Consider the following 15,220-nt stretch of genomic DNA (forward strand, 5'->3'; position numbering starts at 1 on the left):
GGCGAGGAGGGCGGTCTCGGTGCTGTGGTTGCTGCAGAATCCAGACTGGGAGGCATCCAGGATGGAGTTCTTTTTGATGAACGCGGTCAGTTGGGTGTTTACGAGGCTCTCATCGACCTTGGCAGCAATGGGGAGAAGAGAGATGGGCCGGAAATTTTTCAGGTCTGTTGGGTCGGACGTTGGTTTCTTGAGGAGGGGTTTAATCTCCGCCTGCTTCCAGTCGTCTGGGAAGATCCGGGCCTGAAGAAGTCGTTGATTGCCCGTCCTAGTTCGGGTGCGATGGCACCGGCGGCCCTGTGGAATATGTGCGGTGGGCAGGGGGCCGTTGGGGCTCCTGAGTGGGTATTCTTGTATCTAGTGGTAATTAGGTTGTATTAGAGAGATCTGAAGGCATAAAAGGCCTTCGTAATTTGGATGTAGGCGTCCTTCAAGACAAGTACAGTCAAACGTCTGTTCTGCCGGTATATGTGAGAGGCATAGAAATTCAGTGATAGAGGAAGGTGGAGAATAATCATAGGGAGGTCAGGCATGCACATAGGCCACCAGCATGGATTCTCTGGCAGAGGAAACCCCTTGTTTTAACACTGTGTCCAAGTGGCCACATGTCTACCTACTTTGGGCCTTGCACCACTTTCTGTGATGTATCATTAGCAAGATGACATTTGGCGCAGAAAAACACTCCAGACATCTGCCCTGAATAGGTAAGACATACAGTCAGTATAAAGGGAAGGCACTGCAGAACAGAGTACTACTTAACTGCAATCTGGGTTAGGAAATGTGAAACTGACAAGTTCACTACTAAAATGAAAGGTTCAAATATGCTGTAACTACTTCTCACACTTTGTATTTGTAGATTACAACAAAATATGTGTTTTTATGGCTGGCTAGTTCTCAGAAGAGACAGATCTGTGGGAACCATTGGATAAAATACAGATGCTGCAAAGGAAGAGTTTAGTTTTTACATTATGACCCACCCTACCGCCTCTACTTAATTCCAAATGAAAAATAAGAAAAGCATGTCTTGGCATTAGGTTTAGTATATAAATAGCCCTTGCTGAAATATACAAACTTAAGTTTTAATCCTTGCATGTTGGTTTTACAAAGTTAAGAAAGATTCCTAAAACATCTGTAACATTGCAAGTACATAGACATTCGGCGATCTGATCTTAGTACAAAATGTTTAATTTAATTTGGCAAGGACAAGTAGACCTAAAATGATGCTGCTCACTTACCATATGTGATATTGTGATTAAGTTCTGCTCTTCTTAAGGATTCATCCAGCACATCATATATAAAATCGCTTGCGCTGTTTCAATGCAGAAAAACAGCATTCAAAACATTATGAAGGTTGAACTTGTGATGGAACCAAATATGTGACTTTTACAAACCATGTTTCATAAAAGGTAAAAGTGTCTTACTTGTAATCATATTCATCAATCAATGGTATCTTCTTTGAATTCAGGAACATTAGAATATGGCTGCCAAAACGTGAGAACCAGTACACATTAAATTTGTTTAATATTTTTAATTTCTACATTACACAGAAATCTTGTGAATTCATAAGGAGTATGTCTGTCTGTGTATTGATTTTAAAAATAAAAAGAAAAGATGACACTTAAGAGGAATTTCATATCAGCTCACAGAAGGAACAATAAAAAGTGAAACAGTGCAAATATTCACTAATTCCATGAAGGAGAATGGTCAGATTGCCACTTTAAGATTTTAGGAAGCTGCTTTGTCGGAGAATGGAAAGCAATAGAATTAGGGCAGTTCGCTGTGAGAGCAAGAAAAGTATACGTTTCCCATCATATAAAACTTCATAAATGAAATGATTGAAATTTGCTGATTTCAAGCTATGCTTCTAGTTTAACAAAGTGATAGAGTGAATGTGCTTTTATTAATTCAAAGAAGCAAAATCCACTACAGTGCTAGTACACATAAATTTCTCTTTTCCATCACAAATATTTGCTGCTCATAAAAACTGAGTTTGGGAGAGAATAAGGTTACAAAATAGCCTTACATATATGAAAATCCATTGGGATTCTTTTGAGCTTAAGGCTTGAATCTCAGTGACCTTCTTGGCTGATGAAATGGCCACCAAGAACACCCTCTCATGAGAAATGTTAAAAGTTTGCAAAATTACTTATAGGTTCAAAACACAGGCCCATTCGTAGTTAAGGGTTTACCAGAAAAGAGAGGTGCTCCTAAACACAGCATTTTGTTTTAAATATATTCAATCACTGGGTAAGGGAAAAAGAATATGTGAACGGGCATTTTTTTGCCGAGCAACAGTCACTAAAAGGCATAATAAAATAGATGAAAAAGTATAGGCTAGATCTAACCAAATATGTTCGATATGGTGGTACTGCCTCTTCTGGTCTATGGCCGCTTTTCGGACAACATGTAGTCCCTTTGAAATTTAAAGGCATAAACAGTTTGCATATCCTACAAAAATGTATACATTCTCACCGAAACCTCAAATGTCTGTACAACTCAAATGGCATTAATCTCAATGTGCCTTATGTCTATGGTTGCACAGACGTCTCCTGTGTGGTTTCGGTGATAGGACAGTAAAGATAATCATCTTCATCATAGGTTTGTTGTTGAATTATTAGCAGAAGTTAAACTGACTAAACAATTAAGAAAAATTGAACTTTCTTTTAACTCCCAAGAATTTAGAGAAAGTAATGTTTAATAGTAAATAACCTGATAATGGATGTTTGGTCATGCAAAAAGGCACCAAGCTTGGCCAAATAATACACCTCTAGAGATACTTGTGATAGGGAATGTGACATTTTTCAATGGCTGAACATTGTGGGAAACAGTTAAACCTCTACTTTAGACAGACGACATGCTATTTATGAAGTCATTTCAAAATAACTAAATTGCAACTATTTTAAAGGTCATTTAGGACTATGGGCAAAATCAGGCTACAAAAAGATTGGGAAAATATGGTAGGGTTGGTCATCCTAAAGAATCAATCACCTTTCAGCTAACAGACATGGGTTTCTCCTACAGGAGAAGTAAGAGTAGTACATGAAGGAACAAACAGTAGTACTCAATTGTGACCCTTAAAGAAAACAAACAATAAAAGATTAAATAATACATTGGAAACTTATGATTCAAGGGTACAATTAAACTTATAAAAATGAGAAATTTGTGGCAGTAATTCTATTTTTATTAACAACTTGTGGTCCAAAATCCATGCAAGATATTATTTAATTTTTGAAGATGTTTGCAGAGATAATATGGAGAGGTAAAAAGAGTCAATATCATGATCCTACCTCCTTGACCCCAGAAAAGACGGAAAGTTTGGTTTGTCAAACAATAAACATTATCAGAAATGTTTTATAGTAATTCAAGCAAGTAGAATCTTAAAGAGATGTGATGATGCCACAGGAGAGCCAAAACCATTTGATCAATAACTTTCCAATAGTCCTCTTTTGGGAAAATGTCCCCCCATGTCAACAGTGACAAGTATGCCGCTAACGAACAGACCCTGTAGTCTGGATTGTGTAGGTGTTTATGCATTGTGGAGGGAAAGATTCTCGCATTGGGTTCCGTAACTAAATTATGCTGAAAGGATGTGAACCCCTAACCTTCCCAGAAATAAGAAAGGCAAATTATAGAGGTGAATCCGAAGTGAACAGGTTTCATAAAGTAAAATCGGTTTTGGAGGCATTTGCTGGGCAACCATCAATCATCTTTGCATTAAACCTCAATGCAATATTCAGAGGGAATACACAAGTATGTTCCCTGACAGAGACTGGAGATATGCTTCTGCAAAAGGGTGAAGTAGGAGGTTGAAAACAATCCTCCCCCCCACCTCTGTGGAGGATAGCGGAAAAGAGCTTCTGATTGTGGAGAAATGCTTTAGCCAAGGAGAAAAAAGTGCCTCAGCACTTCGGCACTGGCTTTCCCCAATGTAGACCTTTTTCTGTGCTTGGAATTACTCATTGGTGGAATACCAACATCGAAATAGGTACATCATTTTTTGGTTGAAAGCCGAACAATGGCACAGTTTTTCATCAATATTAATAGGAACGTCTGTGAATTCCAAAGAGAAATGCAAAAGCAGCTTACAACAAGACAGGAAATCTCTGAACATACTTTTAGTTGTACATGCATTAATGGAAAAAAAATCGTCAAACTACATAGTCATGTGGTCAGGCCGCCGACCAAGATGGCCGCACGGCGCTGAAGCTCTGCCGAACGGGCCCTGATTAATCGCAATTTCCCCTCAATAATGGCCAGCTATGGCAGCTACATTGCCGCATCTGACTGCTGACTCGACAGGGAGTATGGCGATACCTGGCAAGGTCTGGCGGAAATGGCTAAATAGCGTAATTCGGCCCGAGATGATTGAGGAGCTGTAGCCTACACAGGCCTCGGCCTGCGCCACGAGCAGAGGGGCCAACCGGACCGTTTCCAGCTGCTGGGATTGAGGTGAGTGCATCGGGTACGGGTCCTCTGCGGCACACTCCCTCCCCCCTTCCCACTCATCCAACTCAGCTTATCTTCGGCTGATATCACTCGAGCTGCCTCATCAGCTCCTGCTCCCCCAGGATGCCCCGTGGGGACAGGACCCGGGGGTGAGCCTCGGGGGGCAGATACCCCGCCGTACGCAGGAGTGCTAGCGGGGGAGGAGAGACTCAATGTGCCACACTGACCGTTCCCGATTGCCTCCACCAACTGCCGGTTTTCTCCTGCCTCTGTAGCAATACAGCGGCCTTCGTTGCGCCAGCATGGACCGGCGCCCACTTTCCTAGCGCTGCAAGAGGACTGCCCCACAGTGAGCCTCATTACACATATCACCAACCTGCCGGGTGCACACAGCAGTGCATTTACACCGGGATTATCGGTGCACCCCATACTTCTCCGGCTGTAATTATCCCGGAGCAGCACTCTCCGCACTCTCCTGCCTGCTATCGAGGCAACGATAGTAGCCGCGGTTCCGACCACACAGAAGTGACGACTCTTGGCATCGCATCTCCCCCCGCACTGGTCGACTACTCTACCCGACACTGCACTTCGCAGGCATTGCTTTAATTGCCTTCATTTTTTGCGGCGGTCCACTGGAGCCGCTGATTGCTCTCCCACCAATCCTGGCTTACTAGCAGTCGCGGTCTCGCCATCTTGGCTCCTCATTCCCCCCATATAGCAGCATGGGCCATAGAGACCCCAAGCAGAAGCTATTACCTCTCGAGCAAATTGTGAAGGGGCCCAGGAGGGAGGCCCAGACATGGCGGATGGTGGGTAGGTCGACGCTCCAGGTGAGGCTCCTTCTGCATCCCTATTGCAAGAAATGAGAGCCAGATTTAGGGCGCTGGATGGAAGATTTGACTCCCTTGATAAGCGGCTTGAGAGTATGGGCGCCAAAATTACAGTTCATTACAAACGCCTAGATGTGGCAGAGGCAAAGAATTTCGGACATTAAAGACAGCACTGCGCAATCCCAAAAAGCGATTAGAGCACGTCAAACACATCCTTAAAGAAGTTGCTATTAAACATGAAGATTTAGAGGCGCACAGCAGGCGCAATAAAGTCCGCATTTTAGGGGTGCCTGAATCAACAAACACGGCCGCTTTGAAATTTTTGTTGAATCAATATTTATTGAAATGTTCGGGAGGGAGGCCTTCAACCCTGGCTTCACGGTGGAACGTGCTCACCGCACCTTGGGCCCTCACCAAGTCCAGGCTGCCCCCTCGCCCATTATCGCCCGAATCATGAACTACCTGGACAGAGAATCAATTCTGCACCTTGCTAGGGAGCGCGGGAACACCGTGTGGTAGGGCTCAAAACTGGCCTTATTTCCAGACTTCACACTGATGGTTCAAGAAGCCCGCAGGAAATAGAACGGGGTCAAGGCCACCCTTGGGAACTTGGGGCTCAAATATGGCATACTTTACCCCGCTCAATTGCGGTTTGACATATATGGCAGAGCTCATATCTTTCACAATCCTACAGAGGCTCAGGAATTTTGCCACACTTACAAGAACAACAACAGTCGGGCAAAAGCAGATGGCTCGGGCCTTCTTCTCCTAGTAGCGGCTCCAAGGCCAGTATGGAACTTTTTTCTAATGATGGCACTGGCAGACACTCTCCACATTGCTGTACTTTGATGTCAGATGTCTTTCCAGGGATATTATAAACCTTATCCTTTTATTAATGCTAGGCCACGGTTGGATCGTGGTCACACACCATAGTGTATACAACCGACATGTTAACCGAGAACTTTGGGTATCATTGCATTTATCTCTTATGCCAATTCAAGTGCTTCTTTGATACTACGTTTGTTTTGCTGATGGGATTAGGTCCTTGCAATAGGGGACGCAAGGCAGGGTGGGGGGTGGTGGGGGGATAGGATGTTTGTACATTGGCTTATGTTTATTATTGCTATGCTCACAGTTCAGTTTGATTACATCACTTCATGCATTGATTTTCTTGTCAGAGAGTGAATTTTAGGTATGACCAAGTTAGGTAATGTTGCTGGTGCCCATGATTTGACCCGGATGTCATGGAACGTCCGGGGTCTTAATGACCACAGGAAAAAGAAACATGTCCTTCACTATCTACAGCGGCATCACATTGACGTTGCCTTCCTGCAAGAGACTCATTTACCAAAGTCAGATACCGTTTGCTTTGGGGTGGGGGCAACATCGCTATTTCTCCAATTTTGATAATTACGCTAGAGGCATGGGTGTCCTGATCCACAAGCGATTATCATTCCACCTATGCGCAGCAATCCATGACACTGAGGGGTGTTACACAATAGTCACAGGTAAATTAATAGGACACACCATCACGCTGGTCTGCGTGTACGCACCAAATGTAGATTTCCCGGACTTCTTTCATTCCCTGCTTTTTCAGATTGGGAAACATGACTCAGAAAATGTAATCAGGTGCGGGGACTTTAATCTGCTCCTCAATCCTTCATTAGCGGCCACCTCCTCTTCACTATGCTCCAAACCGAGGACCCGTTGTGTACTCCTTGAATTATGGGACACCCGCTATTGCAAGTCACTTGGCGCCAGCGCAATCCTTCCAATACTGACTAGACATTATGCTTGTCAATACAACACCTGGACCAGGATTGACTATTGGCTCCTTTCACCTGTTGTTTGTCGCTGGTACAAGTCCATCATTACTCTCCCCAGGTCGTACTCTGACCATTTACCAATGATTCTCCATTTTCGCATTCCCAGACCAGAGGGTTATGAGCGCCAATGGCGCTTACCGAGTCGAGCTCTAAATGACGAGCTCTTCCACTCAGAGCTCAGGGAGGCAACCGAGGATTATTTCAGTATCATCACCGGGTCTGTGGATAAATGGGCAGTTCTTTGGGAGGCTTTTAAAGCTTACTTCCGTTGGGTTTGCATCGCCAAACAGGCTGGGGTATTGAGGGATTTGAGGATGACGTTGTCTCGTATACAATCCCAGGTAGCCGAGCTAGATAAAGAAGCTGTTTCCCTAGTTGGGCCGGACAAGACTATACAGCGGATTGCACTCCTCAACGATTACAGGGATATGGCCGACTGAGAGATACTCTTTCTTAGTAAATACCAGACTGCCCGCCGATATGGAGAGGTCGTGAGACCAGGCCGCACTTTGGCACAGATGCTCAATCTCCCATACAGTAAAGCCTACATCACTGAACGGAGATCCGAGTTTGGGCAGCTTCTTACAGACACAGTAGATATTCAAGATGAACTCCTTGACTACTATTCCACCCTATATACCTCCAGGTCTGAGCAACACTTTTCCCCTCAGGAGACTTATCAATCAGGGATAATGTCAGTAAACCTGGACAATAATATTCAGGATTTTCTTGCTGAGCCTTTCTCGGAAATAGAGATTATCAGTGCCATTGACGCCCTTAACGGTTCTACTGCCCCGGATCTAGATGGTTTCACCGGGGATTTTTATCCTATAAAGATCTCCTTGCGCCCTAACTTCTAGAGGTATATGTGGAGGCCCGTGAGAGGAAAATATTACCCCCCACCCTGCGGGAAGCAGTGATTGTCCTATTGCCCAAGCCGGGCAAAGACCCAACATTAAGCAGCTCGTATTGACCACTATGCCTATTAAATTTGGATTATAAAATTCTCGCAAATATGTTTGCCCTTAGACTCTCCCTTTTGATGGATACTATAATTTCACCCGCACAATCTGGTTTTGTTCCCCATAGGTCTACCTCATTGAACCTCAGGACACTGTTCTCAGTCCTACGCCAGAATAAATCCTGCAGTTCCAGCTGCACCAATTCTATTGGACACAGAGAAGGCGTTTGACTCCCTTATTCGTGTCCATCAAGCGCAGGGTGGGCATCCCAAATGGATTTGTGGCACTCACGGAATTGTTGTACTTTGGTCCCACTGCACGAATATGTCTAAACGGTGCGCTTTCTCGTTCCTTTTCTCTGTCACACGGTACTAGACAGGTATGCCCCCTATCGCCCCTGTTATTTATATTGGCTATGCACCCGTTGGTCCGGCATTTCCAAGAAAAGCATCTCCATAGGGGGCTTCAATTTAATACTGGACCACTACTGGTTTCGCTATATGCGCACGACGGCATCCTGTATGTAGGTGATCTGCACACAAATCTGGCACCTTTAATACGGGAGATAATTCGCTTTGGACAACATTTTGGCCTGGGCATTCACCGACACTAGTCGGTAATATTCCCCTTAACAGCCAGCACTACCAGCTGAGATTTGGAGTTCCCGCTTGAGTGGTGTGCAGACTCTACCCGATATTTGGGCATTCATATCCACTTAGACACTGCCCAAATACTCAGACTTAATTATGCTCAGGCGGTACACAACTTGGAATTGCAGGTCGAAAAATGGCTGCATCTGCCCCTTCCTATAGCTGGCAGAGTAGCCTTGATTAAGATGGTAGTTCAACCGAAATTCGTATATCTTTTTAACAACATCCCCATTCCTTTGCCCAACAGTTTCTTTTTAACATTACATTCACACCTCATTAACCTAACGTGGGGGGGGGGCAAACAACCCCGTGTAAAATGGCAAGTCCTGACCCTTCCATACGATAGAGGGTGTTTGAGTGTCCCAGATTTTCAGTTATATTACTTGGTCGCAACAATGCAGCTATGCCAATGCCTGGCACCACCCTGACGCCAGGATTCCGTATTTACGACCAGAGGCTGATTTGGTCCTCCCTGACGTACTTGCAGAGGTACTACCCAAGGGACTGGCTAGAGATCCCACTGACATTCAGACAGTGCCAACCACCAGCTGGGCCTGGGACAAACTCCGTTGTCTCACTGGTGCTCCCATACTGTACTCATCTGCCTTACCGCTCCCCAATGCTCGATGGTTCCCAATAATGAGTGAGAAGCTCATAAAACGTACACTTTCCAAGTTTGATATTAGCAAAGCGGGGGACTTAATCCCAGGGGGTCACATCTTTTCAATGCAGGATAAGGAGCGTTTGCGCTTTGCCTCATTCGTGGACCGGCTTGTAATGGGAAGAATACGCTCTGCATTACGGGCATTCCTGTCCAGCTTCCCCATTGAGCTGGACTCATTTGTTCCCCTCACCACGATTATAGAGAACCCTAGTGGGGTGCATCTTATTTCTAAATTATATCACACCTGCTCCGATATCATTATCAATAATGATGACTAGGTTCGTAAGGCCTTGGAAGAAGACTTAGGGCATCCAATTATAGAAGGGCACTGGGAGAAGTGCTGTGCTGTCACCAAGGACGTATCGCTCAATAGTCGCCATACGCTACTTCATTTCAAATTCATTCGAAGACTGTACATCACACCAGTGAAGACCCGACCATGCCCCATAATTGTTTAAAATGCGGGGCGCCACACGCCGACTTTGCTCATCTCACTTGGGGTTGTGTAAAAATACAGGCCTATTGGCAATCGGTATACAAGATGTTGGGTGACATGGTTGACTTGCAACTCATTCCGATGCTGGAAGTGGCCCTTTTGGGTTATGTATTTAATTTTCCTAAAGGGGTACGGAAATTTGTCACCATCAGTCTCTTACTGGCGAAACGAGAAATTGCATTGCATTGAGGCAGTAAATTTGCCCCCACGGCAAAACAGTGGCTAACAAGTTTAACATATTGTAATATGAACCGCAAGCTCTATGTCAGCACTCTTCCACGTACCTCCCGCCCTAACGATATTTGGGAGCCACTCAGAAGTTACACAACAACTGACCACCAAGCTTCCGGACATCAATTGGAGCAAGGTAGAGTCCCAACTGGTGTAGGGTAACGTACCTTCTGAGCTGTCATAAGATCTGTGTGGAGTGCTCTCGTTCTGAGCTGTATCACTTGATATCATTTCCTTTATTTTATTGCATTTGCGTTGTGCTCTGGGGGTGGTTTGGGACCCGGGGGATGAGGTCCTGGTGCCGGATCTGGGCAAATACTTGGGACTGATGTCATTACTGGTTGTTATTAATTGGCTTCGTACCTATCGGATGTACGATGGTCATTATACTGCAATGGCTATTACTGTGAGCACCATGTTTACTTTGCTTTGATTTGTTATATTTCAAAACGGTAAATAAAGTTAAAAAATGAAAAAAAACTCTACTCTCATTGTTACAACTTAATAGAAACGTTTTTATCGAATTATGGTTTTATCATTGGTTTGTATGTTTTATCGAAACCTTTTGGAGGAATGTCTTTTTTCTTGGAAAAGACTATTTTATTTCCCTCTCCAACTCTTTAATAGGGGTGCATGTGAAGCAGCAGTTTAGAATGTTGATGATCTTTCCTCAGATCAGCCGTCATTCTAACTGGAAGGCAGCAGAGGGAGCAGCACCACAAGACTTCTGTGAGCTCTGCAACTCATACAAAAGGTAAAGTTTGCAATCTACTGACACAAATGTGCACTGAGTGTAGTGTTCCTTTTCCTTGCATTCAACAGAATAGGCCCCATATATATTTTGTGTCCTATTCTAGTGCCAACTACTCTAAAAAAAAAATGGAAGTACAATATATTAACTCCCAGCTTGGCAGGCTGTTGTTAACTACAGGAGGGTACATCAACAGCAGAGAAAAAAAATTACAAAGAGAACGTTTTCTGGAAATGCATTCAATATCAAAGGGCAAACTGTCGGGAACGTGCCTACACTGTCTTTTAAATTTGCGAGCGCTGCATGTGAACTTCAACCTTTCTTCCGGTTATACAATAATTTGTTCCAGAGTAATATTTCTAGTGCCAATACTTAAAAATAAACATTTTACAACTATTGCTTCGTAGTTCAAAATTCAATAAATAACTAATGATACTAAATACTAATTGTACTGTAGTTTCGATTAAACTGTGCTTTTATTTAAATGCACCTTTACATTGAATTCCCAAAAGTTTTTGGTGTTTCGTTAGAAAGGACTTTCCTTAAATAGGGTTTTCCATGAATTCGTTTCCTCCAATAAGCTTTCTAGGTTTTCGTTTTTCTATAATGTTGCATGTAGGATGTATGACGTTACAATGCATACTTTTACAACGCATACCTTTACAACGAAATTTTTACAACGCAAAAACTATTACAACGCATGTTTTTACAACGCATGTTTTTACAACGCAGGTACCTTTACAATGCATACCATTACAACGTAAGTATTGGTAAGTATATATTAATTTTTTTAATGTATATTAATTGAAATTAATATAATTTAAACTGACCCTGAACCCTAAAAATACCCCTTTACCCAAAAACCCAAAACTGACCCTGAACCCTAAAAATACCCCTTTACCCAAAAACTCAAAACTGACCCTGAACCCTAAAAATACCCCTTTACCCAAAAACCCAAAACTGACCCTGAACCCTAAAAATACCCCTTTACCCAAAAACCCAAAACTGACCCTGAACCCTAAAAATACCCCTTAAAAAAACCCAAACATATAACATTTTAAATATAATTATATACTTACCAATATTTACGTTGTAATGGTATGCATTGTAAAGGTACCTACGTTGTAAAAACATGCGTTGTAAATACATGCGTTGTAATGGTTTTTGCGTTGTAAAAGTTTCGTTGTAATGGTAGTGCGTTGTAAAAGTTGCGTTGTAAAGGTTGTTTACCTTGCATGTAATTTCATAGAATTTTTTTAGAATACAAATTCTGAGAAACCATTTAAATTAAGCAGTTTTCAATACGGATGTCATTTACCTTTTGAAACTAATTGATAGAACGACTTTTTTGGAAAAAAATCATTTTACATGTTTTTGTTCTCTAAATGTGTTCTATTGGCTTGTCAATTACACTTGCATAGATAATTTCTACCCTTGCTTTTAAGGTTTAGTTTCGTTTTATAAAGGGGTCATCCCCCCAACTTTCCTTACATCTTACATTTTTTTTACCCCTCAATTGTTACTTCGCTGCACCACCTCCTTTTTTTCCCCCTCTATTCGTTGGGGGAACTCACCTATTTTTAAATACAGTCCATGCCCATCGCCCCCCCAGATGCTCCTCTGTGTGACCAGTGTGGGTATCAGAGTGGGAGGGTCACAGTGTCAAAGGCAGCTGAGAGAGACAACAATATCAGAAGTCAGAGGTCATCATCTATGGTCAAGAGGGCATCAGCTACAATGTGTATGTAAGGTAGCAGTCTTCGGGCTGCAGCGTGATCTTCAGCTAGACCGACTGTCATGCAGGATATCGTTAGCATTGATGTGATGCTAGAGTTGTACATAGACTGCTTTTTCAATGATTTTGCAGATCAATGGTGGGTCAATGCCGGCCGGTAGTTGGTGAGGTGATTTGGGTCTAGTGTAGGAGTGGGAGGATTTGGCCCGTCTTGAGAACTTCTAGGAAGATGCCTTGAATGAGGGAGGTATTTACAATGGGGAGCCCTTTCCCTAACCTGCCTCTATCTAGTTTCCTCCCCCCAACTCTTTTCTTCTATTGAAAATTATGTTTTCATTACAAACTGTTCTTCGATTCTTTTTTTTAAATTTTCAATCAAACCACATTTTTATTATTTTGTTTTTCCAAGAAATGTGTTTTCGAATATTTAGACTCAATTACTTTGTTTTTCTTTGAATTACGGTGGAGCTCTCCAAAGTTGGAGGTAGAGGTGCCGGGCACCAGCAGACCTCTCTTGTTGAAAAGACTTCACCCCCTAGCATTAAAAAAACTAGGAGGCGTGTTTGCAAACACTGAATCAGAAGGGAGCGGGCATAATCTACAAGGCCTTGAAAGGCCACTCTGCAATCAAGTAGAGCGAGCTTCAACAAAGTTGGAGGAAGGGGTACCCGGCACCAGCAGACCTCTCTTGTTGAGAAGACTTCACGCCACAGCCTTCAAGGTGCCAGGAGGTGTGTTTGCAGAAGCAGCCTCTGGAGGGGGCAGAGCCCAATGTCCGTGGCCTTGAAAGACCACTCTGTAATCCCACAGTGCGGGACGTGCCCAGGCCAAGGGCGGGCCCGTCCTGTGCTTATCAGTGCAAGGAAGAGGCAGCGCAGGGCCACCCCCCTTGGTTTTCCTGGTTGGGGCTACTTCCTTTGTCCTGCGCTGTGGTCATATCAACCGCCAAACAAAAGTACTTTTTCTCACTGCAGCCTCCTACAGTGTTTTCCTTTGTTAGATTTGTTTAAGCGTTTTGAAAATGGAGATTCTGGGCTGTTTTGAACAAGGGTATTATCATCTGACACTGCCATACTTGTCATTGACTCCCAGCACCCTCGCCCCCCTTCCACTTTGGCACTCCGAAGTCAAATGTATTGGAGGGGAGTGGACCTTTGCAAGACCTACCCTTACTGTTACAGGCCAGGAACGGGGGCTGGAGAGTCCAGTCTTTGTTGAGTGCATGCATGCATATTCACCTGAAGCCACCCTTTGCTGGAGGGAGTCTGATGTAACGGTTATCCTCACCTGTGTATCATTGTTTGGGTGCTACTGTGTGCCTCTATCCGCCAGTTCAAAAATGGGTAAAAGGAAAGCAGTGGAAGGGGTCCCGGGGCCCGCAAAAGAGAAGCCTGTAGCCTCGGCAGCTGGTAACTGTGTAATGGACAGAATTGATCATCTACATTCTGAATGAAAAGACATCATCAAACCATTTCCCTCCTCTAGCAGCAATGCTACTGAACACCCTATAGCGGTGTCTACCAAGTGCATACCCCAAATTTTTAATAGACCCCAGGTGGGTGTTGGATTGCTGTCAGGGGAGAAAAACATAGCGCCCTCAGTGTCTGGTGCAATAGAGAAGTCTCGGTCTGTGTGTAAAGATGATTGTCAAAACTGATTTTCGGTTCTTTGCCCCAACATGGACCAAAATAAGGGGCTCCAAGTTGAGGAGACAAGCGCCTCTAGTCTGGGGTGTTATTCAATACTCTGTAGTTTGATGGGCGTAATTGATGATCTGAGGGGCAAGGTTGTGGCTTTGAAGGAGGTTGTGGAGAGTTTTGAGGAAAGGGATTGTAGGAAGCAAACCTTTAAATGCACCGCAAAGGAGGGTGGTGAAAGGATGGGAAACCTGATGAATGCTAGTAATGGGGATTCCCACTCCACTGAGAATACTGTTATTACTCATCAGCTCACAATAGGAAACACTACCCAATCTCCCCAGATCCTCTCCATCCCTCTCCCCTATCCAATCAACAGCTGCAGGCATGCAGAATATCAGTCTTGCTTTCTTGGTTTGGGATCCCCGAGGGAGTTGAGGGAGGGTCCAGAGTGGAGACCTAGAGCCATGAGTTTGTGTGCCCCCGAGACACTTTGATGATGGCTGGTCCAATCAAGCTTTCAATCCCTTGATGCTAGCTCTTCTTCATACAAAAGCAGTGGGGGAACCCGCACACCTACATATTATTTGTCAAAAGCCTCCTGCGCAGCCCTTTACAAGTAGTGGGCAAGGTGAGCCTGAGGATATTAACCTAGGTGGTGAACTGGCGACTGGAGATCCCCCTACCATGACTTTGGCCGAGCAGCCATCTCTTAAAATACAACTGTGAATGGAGCAGGGATCACCAAATTGCTCTCCAAGGTGGAATAAGCCAAAATTGTAGACTTTCACAACTTCAGCTTCTTCCAAGAGACATGGTGCATGCCCCACTTTCATAGGAGTGGTTTCACTTCCTATTGTGTTAATGCAGTACAAAGTGGAAGTAGCAGACCCTCTGGGGGGCTGGGAATCTGGGTAAAAACATCCCTACAGTGTAAGATCAGGGAAATTCCCACCAATTTTATTGAGGTTATGGCAGTTGGCCTTGAGCTCTCA

General features: G+C 43.9%; 1 protein-coding gene across 6 annotated transcripts in view; it reads right to left on the bottom strand.

Moving 5' to 3' along the window:
* Positions 1 to 15,220, bottom strand: part of AP4E1 (adaptor related protein complex 4 subunit epsilon 1) — a 491,916-nt gene that overhangs the window by 370,203 nt on the left and 106,493 nt on the right. For all 6 annotated transcript variants that reach the window (XM_078684823.1, XM_078684828.1, XM_078684825.1 and 3 more), the window contains one exon: positions 1,233 to 1,306. In XM_078684823.1, the coding sequence (XP_078540949.1) occupies positions 1,233 to 1,306 (74 nt within the window). The remainder of the gene's footprint in view (positions 1 to 1,232; positions 1,307 to 15,220) is intronic.

Source organism: Lissotriton helveticus, chromosome 3_2 (genome assembly GCF_964261635.1).
Source record: "Lissotriton helveticus chromosome 3_2, aLisHel1.1, whole genome shotgun sequence".
NCBI lineage: Eukaryota > Metazoa > Chordata > Amphibia > Caudata > Salamandridae > Lissotriton > Lissotriton helveticus.